The 12,408-nt window shown below is 41.3% G+C and overlaps 1 protein-coding gene across 2 annotated transcripts in view; it reads right to left on the minus strand.

Moving 5' to 3' along the window:
* Nucleotides 1-914: 914 nt before the first annotated feature.
* ANAPC4 (anaphase promoting complex subunit 4) overlaps nucleotides 915-12,408 on the minus strand; it is a 30,765-nt gene continuing 19,271 nt past the window's right edge. For both annotated transcript variants that reach the window (XM_080648468.1, XM_080648467.1), the window contains 12 exons: nucleotides 11,296-11,342; nucleotides 10,175-10,231; nucleotides 9,793-9,849; nucleotides 7,862-7,955; nucleotides 5,500-5,597; nucleotides 4,924-4,985; nucleotides 4,807-4,845; nucleotides 4,608-4,709; nucleotides 3,733-3,807; nucleotides 2,805-2,978; nucleotides 2,008-2,131; nucleotides 915-1,268 (listed from right to left, as the gene is read on the minus strand). In XM_080648468.1, coding sequence (XP_080504594.1) covers nucleotides 1,041-1,268; nucleotides 2,008-2,131; nucleotides 2,805-2,978; nucleotides 3,733-3,807; nucleotides 4,608-4,709; nucleotides 4,807-4,845; nucleotides 4,924-4,985; nucleotides 5,500-5,597; nucleotides 7,862-7,955; nucleotides 9,793-9,849; nucleotides 10,175-10,231; nucleotides 11,296-11,342 — 1,157 coding nt within the window. In that variant the 3' untranslated portion in view covers nucleotides 915-1,040. The remainder of the gene's footprint in view (nucleotides 1,269-2,007; nucleotides 2,132-2,804; nucleotides 2,979-3,732; nucleotides 3,808-4,607; nucleotides 4,710-4,806; nucleotides 4,846-4,923; nucleotides 4,986-5,499; nucleotides 5,598-7,861; nucleotides 7,956-9,792; nucleotides 9,850-10,174; nucleotides 10,232-11,295; nucleotides 11,343-12,408) is intronic.

Below are 12,408 nucleotides of genomic sequence, written 5' to 3' on the forward strand. Positions count from 1 at the left end.
AACAAACGACAAGTGCTGGCGAGGATGCGGAGAAAAAGGAACCCTCGTGCACTGCTGGTGGGAATGCAGACTGGTGCAGCCACTGTGGAGAACAGTATGGAATTTCCTCAAAAAATTAAAAATGAAATTCCCATTTGACCCCGTTACCCCACTTCTAGAAATATATCCCAAGAAAACAGAAACACCAATCAGAAAGGACATATGCACCCCTATGTTCATAGCAGCATAATTTACAATAGCTAAGATTTGGAAACAGCCTAAGTGCCCATCAGCAGATGAGTGGATTAAAAAACTGTGGTACATCTACACAATGGAATACTATGCTGCTGTAAAAAATAATGAATTCTTACCATTCGCAACAGCATGGATGGACCTGGAAAGCATTATGCTAAGAGAAATAAGCCAGTCAGAGAAAGATAAATATCACATGATCTCACTCATTTGTGGAATATAATGAACAATATAAACTGATGAACAAAAACAGATCCAGAGACACAGAAGCATCAGAAAGACCATCAAACCTCTGAGGGAAGGCAGGGAGGGTGGGGGTAAGGGGGAGAGATCAACTAAAGGACTTGTATGCATGTATATAAGCCTAACCAATGGACACAGACAGTAGGGAGGTAAGGGCATGTGCTGGGGAGTGGGAGTGGCCAGGGAGAAGTCAATGGGGGGAAAAGGAGACATATGTAATACTTTAAACAATGAAGAATTTAAATTAAAAAAAAACTTCCAGTGAATGACTACTTAATTGTAATTTTTTCCTGGTATAGGAATGATTTCTAATACCTACCTTTTTCTTCACAATTTATGTTTCCTTTAAGCACTAGTTCAGCACACAGTAACATAAAGGAATTTCAGCAAAAAGAAAGTCTATCACAGGGACCATACCATTAAGAGAAGATGAAGTGGAATGAGGATAAAAAAATTGCTGTTTATTTCTTTGTTACACAAAGAGAATGGAGTGGTTCAAGACATTTGAGCCCATCTCCTATGTCCTTTCTGACATGATGAGAACATACAAAACGATGGCACCTAGACTAGGAGTCCAGCTCCGGGTCCAGCTTCTCCACTTTGATGACTATATCTGGAGCTGAAGCAGCAGCGTCAGCTGGTTGGCTCTCTGCCTCCGATTCGGACAACACTTCGTCCTTGATTTTTATAGGCTTATTGCTGGCCTCTTCGTCGTCGTCTGAAGACTCATCCAGTTCCCATTCATCATCGATGTCCATTTCAAACACTCTCACATGACGGAGATTTGAGCTTAACTGAAGAAAAAAAGGCCAAATACAGAATTTTAAAATGTAATGGCTTAACTAATACATAATATAAGGAATTAGAAATCAGGAGTTCTAAGAATGGTTTTATAGGAAAATTAGAGGCCCGGTGCACGACATTCATGCACTGGTGGGGGAGGGTCCCTCAGCCTGGCCTACACCCTCTCGCAGTCCAGGACCCCGCGGGGAGCAGATCTAAGCAGGCAGTTGGACATCCCCGAGGGATCCTTAGCGTTGCTGTGGAGGTGGGAGAGGCTCCCACCACCGCCGCTGCGCTCACCAGCCATGAGCCCGGCTTCTGGCTAAGCAGTGGTCCCCCTGTGGGAGCACACTGACCACCAGGGAACAGCTCCTGCGTTGAACATCTGCCCCCTGGTGGTCAGTGCGCGTCATAGCGACCAGACATTCCTCCATTTGGTTGATTTGCATGTTAGCGTTTTATTATAGAGGATTATTTTCCCATCAGTGTTCATCAAAATCACTAAACTGAAGCTTTCATTTTGCATAAAAGAATCTCCACATGCAATAGTAACAATTTCATAATTAAAATCTAGAATTGTTACTGATTACTTAGTAAGCTTTCTCAGAACAAGAGAACTAAATAGCTAAGGTGACTAATAAGCTCATCATCAACAGAAGCAATTCATCACAAAAAGTTTGCCCTGAAAGGACCATACGGATCCAGTTGCTTTCTCCTGTAACTCTTAGTAAGCAATCTGCAAACACTTACCACACAGGACACCTTTCGAAAACCATTCCCAGCAACATACTGCGCTTTCATACTTTCCAGTAATCTCCAATGCTTCTCGAAATGCATGGTACGTGTAGGGATAGCACCACACTGTTCATCTAGCCTAGAGAGCAGGAAAAACGGACCCGGGAGTGAAAATGGGATCTGCTCCTGGTTTCCTGGGGGTTGTCAGGGTCAACCATGGGCTCGATTTCTACCAATATTCCCACCTATATAATTCTACCAGCCTCTGTATAAAAACACTGGGTGCTATATTCTACAAAAATACTGTAATTACAAATAAGCAAAATACCTTCTTAGTAAGGTTTTTTATTCTCTTCCGAGGAAAACAAATTGACACATTTTTAAATTAGAGAAAGGATCTGCTTACTTAAATCTCAGTCAGCCACAGCCATCTCTTAGAAATGGCCATGTCCTCTCCATGTGGCTACTGAGGCCCTACATCGGGAAGGGAAACACTGAAGGAATCTAGGGTAACTAATTCTACCACAAACTGGGGTTAACGCTGCTCTTGAAGAAAGAACTCACAGAAGTCCCATTCTCCACCCCAAATAATACCAACCTTGTTCCAGCACGTACCTACTGATTTACTAGTAAAGCAAAGGGACAGAAGAGCTGTTAAAGCCAGTATTTTTAAAATAAAAAACATGACTGACTGTCTGATTATCCCTGGTTAACTGTTGTCTGGCATATATAAAGGACCGGAATATATGACATACATTAAAAACATTTTAACCATTATATCAGAAACAGGAACTTACTGATGAATTAGTTACCTTGTAGAGTAATTCCCAGTGAACTGATATTCTGCAGAATCTTCACAGTTATACACTGAAGACAATGGCAACTGGACCAAGAGTCTGTCTCTTCCTTCACGTCCTACAGTGTCCTTAAGAACTACCGTCACAGTTTCATCATCATAAAACTGTGCATCTAAACAACTGTAGGTGCTAGAAGAGAAATAAGTTTTGTTACATGAAAGATGATCATAACTACAGAGACAATATTGGATGCATAACATACTTGTACCGAGCAAAAAAACCTGACGATAAAAAAAATCAAGTGACATTCTATACAATAACATTTGAAATATATCATTAGTTTGCCCTAAAATCACACTTCATCCGCAAATATACAGTATGTGGCAATCCCTCCCTTGTGTTGCAAGCGAGGGAGGCCTTATAGGTATATATCACTTAACTGAGTCTAACCATATTCCTATAATTCACATGACAAAACATATCCTATATAATAAAGAGGTAATATGCAAATTGACCCTCACGCTATAATGCCGTCACAAGATGGCGGCACGCACAGAAGGGGCAGGGCAGCGGGAGTGGGGCCGGCAGCCACTCCACATGGCTTCCACCGGGGTTCCTGCAGCCCCACGGGGGTGCAGGGGTCCCGGTGGCCACTTCACGTGGCTTCTGCCGGGGTTTCCGTGGCCTCGCGTGTGCACCCCAGGGGCGGGGCCCAGCAGCCGCTGTGTGCGGCCCGGAGGTGGGGCATCGGGGCGGCACTCCAGGACTCTGGGCCGTCCAGTGGCACACTGGCCACGTGGGGCGGGACTCCGGGACTCAGGGCAGTCCCATGGCACGGGGGAGCGGGGGGGGGGGGGGGTGTCCTGGGTCTCGTGCAATTTTGGATGATGGGTCACTAGTACATACATATTTATATATCATCCAAACAGAATTTAAGATTTACCTTCTCCTCACTTTCTCAGTTGTGGCATATGTGAAGCTCCCAAATTTAATAGCAATTAGTCCATTGCTTACAGATCTTGAAGAAAGAAGAGGGGGAAAAAGACATTGTGGAACAACCTGGATAGCCAATAATCTAAATGCTTAAAAGAACATGACTGTCAGTGTTAGTATATCTACCTAAACCCCAAACCCCAGACCCAAATACCATTATGCTCACTCTAGAACACTAGTAACTAATTTAATCACCTAGAGAGATAAACCCAACATCAAAATTACAACTTGATTTACAATCTTATGGTCACCAAAGTAGCTGGATACCTTACACAATTAAGGACATCTGGAACAGCCAAATGATTTCATATCTTGGTCTCAAAATATGTCCTGGAAATTCAGATTTAAACCCTTTTCAGATACTAATGGCATTCTGAGTCTGATCTACCTTTCAGAACTTTCCTGATGGATTCTCAAAAGTAGTGTCTGTAGGTGAGACCTCTTGTTGAATGAAAGGCATACTTAACCTCAGGTAAAAGGCCTTTCTATAAGGAACCCACAATTCAGTTTTGAACTTCTACAAGTTCATTAGATGTAATCCTGAGTGCTCTGCACTTGATTTTTCCTAAGCCTAAAAAAATCCTCCATGGAACTGCTATACACCAATACAAAATCAGATACTCTAGAATCAGAAGGGATCGTGTAGCTTCCTAATCTGGCCCTATCGTCTATCTAGTGACATGAAAACTAAGACTGAGAACAGTTCAGGGACAAGTCATAAGGCAGGTTAAGCAAAACCTGAAGTGTCGGGAAGAGGAACTGTATGTTTTATGATTAAGAATAAAATCTTATCTCTTCTGATTCAAACTTCAGGCGAACACTTACTGGGAAATATCAGTATGTCTCCTTAAGATGCACATTTTGTAAATTGAATCTTCTAAAATAGTAAAAAGAAGATAATGTAGATTTGAAGTCTTATTATTCCACCTAAGGAAAAAAATATTTAATGTCAAACATGCCATGCAGTTTTCAATGCACAGAACAAAACTGTATTGTTCACCTGATAGGGAAGAAACACACTTACAGGAAAGGAAATTTGAACAATCTACGTGTAGAGTCCTCACTAAAACAAAAGGGAAAAAATTAATAAAATTTTAAATTGGCTGCTGAATTATACCACCCAAAAGGCAAATAGAATTACCTTCTAGTATCTTTATATAATGGGATACAGATTGCTTGATTCATTGATTTTCCAATTACATCCTAAATAAAATAACGTTTAAAATAGCATTAGAGCAGAAAAATACTGTACAGAAAGTGAATGTCCATCATTGGTTAAGTCTAGTAAAAAAATCATCTATATCATCAAACCTTTTACACAAGAAACTTTAATGACAGTCATGACAGTAAGGGAAAGAGGGAGACAATTCTGAGCTGAAAAGGGCCTTGGAGATAAGCACGTAGCACCCTAAGAACCACCCCTGTAGTCTCACAGCATCAGTCACCCACCCTTCGGCAGTGAACAGGAGACACAACAGCTCCGTAACTAAGAGCATTTATACCAAATACTAAAGATGCCAACACTTGCATCTTTTTATTTTTAATATACCTAAGAAACTCTAAGAGAAAATATTAGGGGGAACCATATAAACCTGCCAGTTTTGTTAGTCAAAAGCATGTTCTATGGTTCACCTTAGTAACTATGATCATTAACATAAGTGAGCCACACACTATCAATGTTCTTGCGCCTACACAAAGGCATGCATTTCGAACTTACTGCGGGCTTTTGCAAACATTGATCAATAATGTTCTCCATCCGCCTTTTCACAAAATGCAATGATTTTCGAGGATAATAGGGAAACAGCAAAGGGCTTTCTGGTTTCAAAGAAAAACAGAAACAAACAAAGCTAGAGTAGAGCAGATGATCAGAAGGAAATACTCTGTTATTAGAGCCAGCCCACACAGCTTATGCGAGGGTGGGATTCTCCCGGCCACTTCGTTACCCCTTCACACACCCTCACTTCACACACCCCTGCCTTTCACCAGCCCTGCTGACCGCCCACTACACACACCCGCATTGACTACGAGCTGAGTCCGAGCAGCCTGTTACTCCACATGCTATTTTTCCCACCGAAACCCAACAGGGCGTTTCTGTTGGCTGTAAGAAGGAAGGGAAGATTGGGAACCATAACACATATATATAATGAAACAAAGTTCATTCTTCTCTCTTCTCAGCCACAGTGGAGTGACAACAGCAATCCGGTGCTGTTTTGGAAGATTATGATACTAAAAACAGAAACAGGAGACAAGAAACCAGTGCTATGAAAAGCTCTTTACTTGTAAAAAGGCTACTTTTTCAGTAGAAAGTAATATCTAATTTAGCGTTTACTGACACCAACTACGCTAGGTTCATTTTATAGCTGTCATTTCTATTGCTTACAATCCTTGTACAAAGTAAGCATCATGTTCTCCATTTTACAGATTACAAAAGAAGACCGAGCCTTGGTCAGAAGTTTGGGACTTTCAGCCCCAACCCCCAACACCTGGGAAGGGGAGAGAGAGCTGGAGTTCAGTTCAATCACCAGTGGTCAATGCCTTCATCAGCCATGGCTGCACAATGAAAGCTCCATGAAACCCCTCGACGACAGAGCTCCGAGGGCCTGGGGTAGGTGAGCACCTGGAGGTTCTGGGAGGTGGAGCACTTGGAGAGGGCTCCGTGGCCCTTGCCAATGCCATGCCCTCTGCATCATTTCTAGTTGGCTGTCCCTTTATAATAAACCAGTGATCATGGTCTTTCTCTGAATTTTGTGAGCCATTTTAGCAAATTATCAAACTTGAAGAAGGGGAGTTCTGGGAACCCGCAACTTTGTGGCCAAGTGAGACAGAAACGTGGGTCACTTGGGGTCCCAACACCTGCAGGTGAAGTCAGAAGCGGGGGCAGTCTATGGAGCTCAGCCTCTAAGCTGTGGAGTCCAGTGCTAACTCACGGAGCTGGTGTCAGGATTAAATTGTAGGACACCCACTTGGTGTCGCAACTGGTCTCATGAGGAAAAAACCCTCTAATTTTGGTGTCAGATGTGCTTTGTCGGTTGTGAGTATGCGAAACAGAACTTATTCTTGCATTATTTTATTAATTATTGTATTATTTTCCACACAAACAACTGTAAACCTACTTTTGCCCCATCCAGTATTTGTTGCCCTGAAAAAGAATGGACTCCTAGGGTTAAAACTAAAGAGCAATAAGCAAAGTTCTAGGCCTCAGAGAATTCCTTCCCACTCTCCCTTCCTCCCTCATTCATTCACTCATTCATTCATTCAGATAAGCAGCAGCCAGATCCAAGTGGCAGAGATTACATCTGAGTCCAGCTAAAAACTCGGGTTCTGTAGTTAGCAGAATCCTAGCTCCATCACTTACTAGCTTGGATGAGCTCGGGCCTTCTCTAACCTTCAGTTTCCTCATCAGCAAAATGAGGATAACAAGGACCTTCCCCACAGGTTCTTCTGAGGACGGAAGGAGGTAATACACGTATGTGGCTGTTACCATAAGGATCTAAGAAATAGCTAAACTGGTCAGATTACTCTTTCAGAAAGCAAAGAAATACTTTAAAAATATTCTCATCTAAAATGGTGACGTTCGGACGTATAGAATGGCTGCTGTTTTGTGTTGCATCCCTAATAATGCTGGGTAGGGTAAGTTTTACCACATCAACATTTTCAGATTCTAGAAAATGGAAGGCATAACAAGGAACAGGAAAGCTGCGACCTCAGAATACCCGGATGCGTCCTGCTTTTAGGAGTTAACCAACTGGAACCGGCCAAGCAAACTCCTCTGACTAGCAGACTCTTTAAGTTTTCTTCGCAATATCCTATTTTTTATAAGGTGCCATAGAGACAACATCATACTTCAGAGTAAGCAATCTTACTAAACAGTTACCTGGTAACAGTGTTTTTGAACACGGTAATGTCATACACTTTGGTTTGTTTTTTTTTACTGTTTCTCTATTCAAATAAAATGGACACAGAAGATAAATCTAAAGAAGTTAGGTAAGAACTGAGCAAGGGCTCAGCGAAACTGTCAGTGGGTGTACTGGTCTCCAATAAATAAGCGATGGCCAACACCTCCTGGGTCCACGAAATACCTTTCAGGTGGCTGCTGTTCTGCAGGAAGTCATACCACTGGTTTCCTTCTGTGTTAGGGGGTGACACCAGGTCGTCGTCTTCATCTTTCAAGTACTACAAACGCAGGATTTAAGATGTACGTAGGAAACCAAGCAAATCAGGCTTCAAACTGCTTACATTTAACGTTCTTCTACGTAATAAGTGAGTCTGACTGCCAATCCTCTTGGGAAGTGCCCTGCTGTTATCTAAGTGAGGTGACCAAAATGTGCTAAGTACCCAGCACCTGAAGAAACTGCCAACTACTAAAAGATGAGAATGCTGTAAACGTACAGGCCGTAAGTTGAATTTAAATGTTGAGTTCTATTTTCATGAAGCATATTTTAAGCTTATACATGTAAGTCTATAAATTAATTTGAAAAAAGTATCAAGTGTCAATCCACTCTGTGACAGCAGTTCTCGACCTGAAGCCCACGGGCGCTTTCAGGGACTCGTGAGGTCAGTACCGCTTTGACGGCGACGCCACGGTGTTTGTGGTGTGCCCTTTCACTGTAATGACATTCGCACTGATGGTCAAAAGCACGGGTGGGAAAACCCCCGGCACCGTCACCAAGCGTCATGCAGCAGCACCAAACCTTATAGCTGCCACTGTCCTCTGTGCCACACGCTCAGTTCCACTGTCTCTGATGAAGCCATTGAAATGATTAATTTTATTAAAGCCCAAGCGTGGAGTACGGTCTCTTTAATACCCTGTGTGACAGAACCAGGAAGCATCCATACAGCACATCCACCGCACACCATCAGGGAAGGCGCTGATGTAGCCAGGCACTTTTTTGCTGTTAATGGAATTCCATTTTTATGTGAAAGAATGATTGGCAAAAAAAACTATGATTATCCATTCCTGGGTACTTGGCAGATATTTTCTTGAAAATGAAGAAAGTGAGGCTGTCACTTTAAACAAAACAACTGCCAGTATTGGTTGCCAATGATAAAATTTAAACATTTATGCCAAAATTAAAATTCTGAAAATCCTGTATCTGTCACTGTGTAATTGACAGCTTCATGGGACTTAAAGACCGACGAGACCGGTGGTGACAGTAATGAAACCCGACGCTGGGATTCTGTATGAAGAAAGGTGTCGGCATGTGGAACTCAGTGAACCGGTATTTTCCTAGTGGCAATACATGATATTACAAAACCACGCCTGGGGGACAGACCCATTCAAAGTGCCAGGCGGGTGACTGGACCTGCAGTGCATTAGAGTACGCAAAGCCCACTGATGCAGTTTAGATTCCACACTGAAACTAACCTTTAATATACTATCACTTGTCAGGATTTGGTGCAGTGTCAGAGAATACCCACCACTATCTAAATCGCTAACATACTTCTCCCTTTCCAAACACACACCTGTACGAAGCCAGATACTCTTTATATACCTTAACCAACACAACGTATCACAGCAGATTAAGTGCAGAAGCAGATATGACAATCCAGCTGTCTTGTACTAAGCCTGACATCAGAGACTTGCAGAATTATAAAACAATGCCACTGTCTACTAAGTTATATTTTCTAAATTATAGTTGTTTTTCATTGAAATTATTTATATTAACATGTAATGGAACTGTTATTTTTAATGACAAGTTATTTTTTAATGAATCAAGAAATATTTTATTCTGTTTCATTTCTAATTCTTAATAACATCTACCATTGACAGATACACCCCACAAAAAAGCTATTTAGGGTCCTCAATGATTTTAACAATGTAAAAGGGTTCTGGGACCAAAAAGTTTAAAAACTGCTACTCTTTAGTTATTTCACTAAAAGGGCAGTGTTACTCTATAACTGGCCTTATATTACTTTCCATAAACTCTGAATAATAAAGACTAACACTGCTAATGTTTTAAAATTAGTTTAAAAAAAAAACAGAAAACTAAATTAAATCCAAAGCCCATACCTGACCAACTTTTTCAACATTGAAGTATTTTCCTTTTCGATTATAAAGGTCTGGAGCCTAGGAAGGATAAGTACAGTTTAATTAATAACTCAACTCACACACAATCTTATATTTAAACCAAAAACTTTATTAAGAGAGCTGTTAGTGGCAGTTACTCTTTTCTTTCATGGACTGTAAGACACACATACAAACCAAAGTTCAACTTACAGGCTATATATGAAATAAATAAATACTGCCATTAATCAGCTCAATATTTTTAAAAGCATACCTGCTAAGGACCTTCAATGAAACTGGACTGAATTTGACCAGTTCTTACCATTACCCAGTTCTATTGCAATTATTAAGAAGAAAAACCAGCATTACAGAAATACCGATTTCCTACCTCATTGAAATGTTCAGTAAGAAATTCAGCAACAAAGGTGATATCTTTTTGAGTCATCTATCAAAAACAAAAATAAAACAAATCAAGATAAAAGAAAGCTTCCCAATAAAAGAAATATGTAATAATAAATGTGACTTTTTTACTATCTACTAAAAGCCATCGGACAAATAAACAAAGTTCCATTGAGGAAATAGCAATAGAAGCCCAGATTACGTAACTCTGAACATATGAAATCCCGGGGTTCTGAGAAGCATGTAATTAAACACTTAGGCCCATTTTCCAATCAGTGACTCCAACAGCCCCAGAGCTCCTCAGGGCCACGGTTGTTTATCACGCGGGGCCTATGCTGGGCCCAGTGCAGGCCCTCCTGTGGGAGCGGGGACTGGAGGCCCAGGTAAATCACCTCCACCTGATAAGGGCTGCACTCCACAGCACCGCGTGCTACCATGCTGGCCTCTGCTTCTCGCAATGTCCCTTCCTTTACCTTACCCAGGTTCTTCAGCCCGCAAAAAGCACACACCTAGGTCCCCCCAACAATGAACGTATTTTATCTCCCAATATAAAGCTAAGAGTGATGTCTTAGAACAGCTAACTGTGCACTTTCCTGGATTACAAGTCCAGGCCCCACCCACAGCACAAAAGATCTACTTTGTGTTGAGTTGCAATCCCTTACTTATTTATTCCACCGAGGCTAATTTTACTGCTCTCTGTTTTTTCAGGCTCAAAATTACCTAATCTCTTCAGAACGGACAGTTTGGGCAGGGGTGAGGATGAGTGAGCTGCACTTTTGGGAACTCTGACCTAATCTGTAGGATCTTCCTGGAAAGAGACTGCACTGCTATTAGTTGAAAGAAATTAAGTATGAATATCTAAGTACCAGATTTATTTCCAAGGAAAATAAAAATGTACTTAAGATTTAAGAATGTTAAACCTCCTAAGATTAGCCATAATGAAGGTATTTGTGAGATAAAAAACAAAAGGCTTACTAGGATCTGTCCCATGTCTACAGCCTGACAGCCTGTTAACTAATAACTGTATAGTAAGAATCCCAAGACAACCAGCAAAGATGCGCTCCACCGGGACATAAGTAACACCGAGAGGAATACACCGTTACACACTACCTTATTCAGCTCAGGAATCACGTGGTCCTCTGTCATTCTCAACATGGCTGAAAATACAAATTTAAAAACCACCTTTAAAGAAAAACTACGAACATAATTTTAATTATAGATGCTTTTCCAAAACTAATGTGTTTCACTGGACCAAATTTTCAATTTTCAACATCCTCTTTTCACCAAGAAAAACGTATTTTCTTCTAAAAACTACAGGGAGGGTAAAGGGGGTCAAATATGGTGAAGGAAGACTTGGCTTTGGGTAGTGAAGACACAATGCAATATACAGATGATGTAGTGTTAAACTGTACCCTTGAAACTTAATACAATCTTATTAACCAATGTGACCCCAGTAAGTTTAATAAAATTTTTTAAAATGCTAAAGGGTCAAGAATTTAAATTGGTTTATATTTCTAGGTTCCCAGCGGTTGGGCTAATCATCCTAAACTCTTACTTTTCATTTGCTCCTTCAACCCAACCCACCGCCACTCCAGACAAACAAATACAACCGCTGCCTTGTGCTAAGACTGCTTTTGCTAGGATTCCTCCTTCTACCCCGGTGATGTTTCTTCTCTTAAAATCTGCAAGTAATCCTCTCCTCGAAAGCCTTGGAATACCACAGGGTGTTTTTTTCCCTTGGGCTTATTCACTACGTAAAGAAGTTTGCACTACAATCCATGTGCATGTATACGTCTATTTACACAGTCTTTAGTATCTGTGGCTATCTTCATCAACACTGCGTTTTCTGTGTTACGTGCCCCTAAGTCATGAAGTATGCTGCCTGTGCTTTAGCAGTGTTTGAATGTGCTCCTTGTGTTTGGCCAGGAAAAGGCATGTTAGCCATACTTCTGCAAATATAGATTTCAAAACTATTTTTAATTCAAACTTCTAAATTATTGGTAAAGCCAGCCATACTCATTCATTCATTTATCCTTCCCAAAAGTATTTATTACGCGTAGCACAGGTGCTGGGGACACCACGTATAAAAGAAGTCCCTGCTTTCATTAGGATGACATTTTACACAAGAGCAAGCCAAGGTTACAGAGCTAAGGTGGCAGAGCCAGATTCCCATGAGGCCCCAGTGCCCAAACCAGTGTGCCTCCCACAGCGTCCTGCTCCAAC

This window comes from Plecotus auritus, assembly GCF_963455305.1.
Source record: "Plecotus auritus genome assembly, chromosome: 1".
In the NCBI taxonomy this organism is placed as follows: domain Eukaryota; kingdom Metazoa; phylum Chordata; class Mammalia; order Chiroptera; family Vespertilionidae; genus Plecotus; species Plecotus auritus.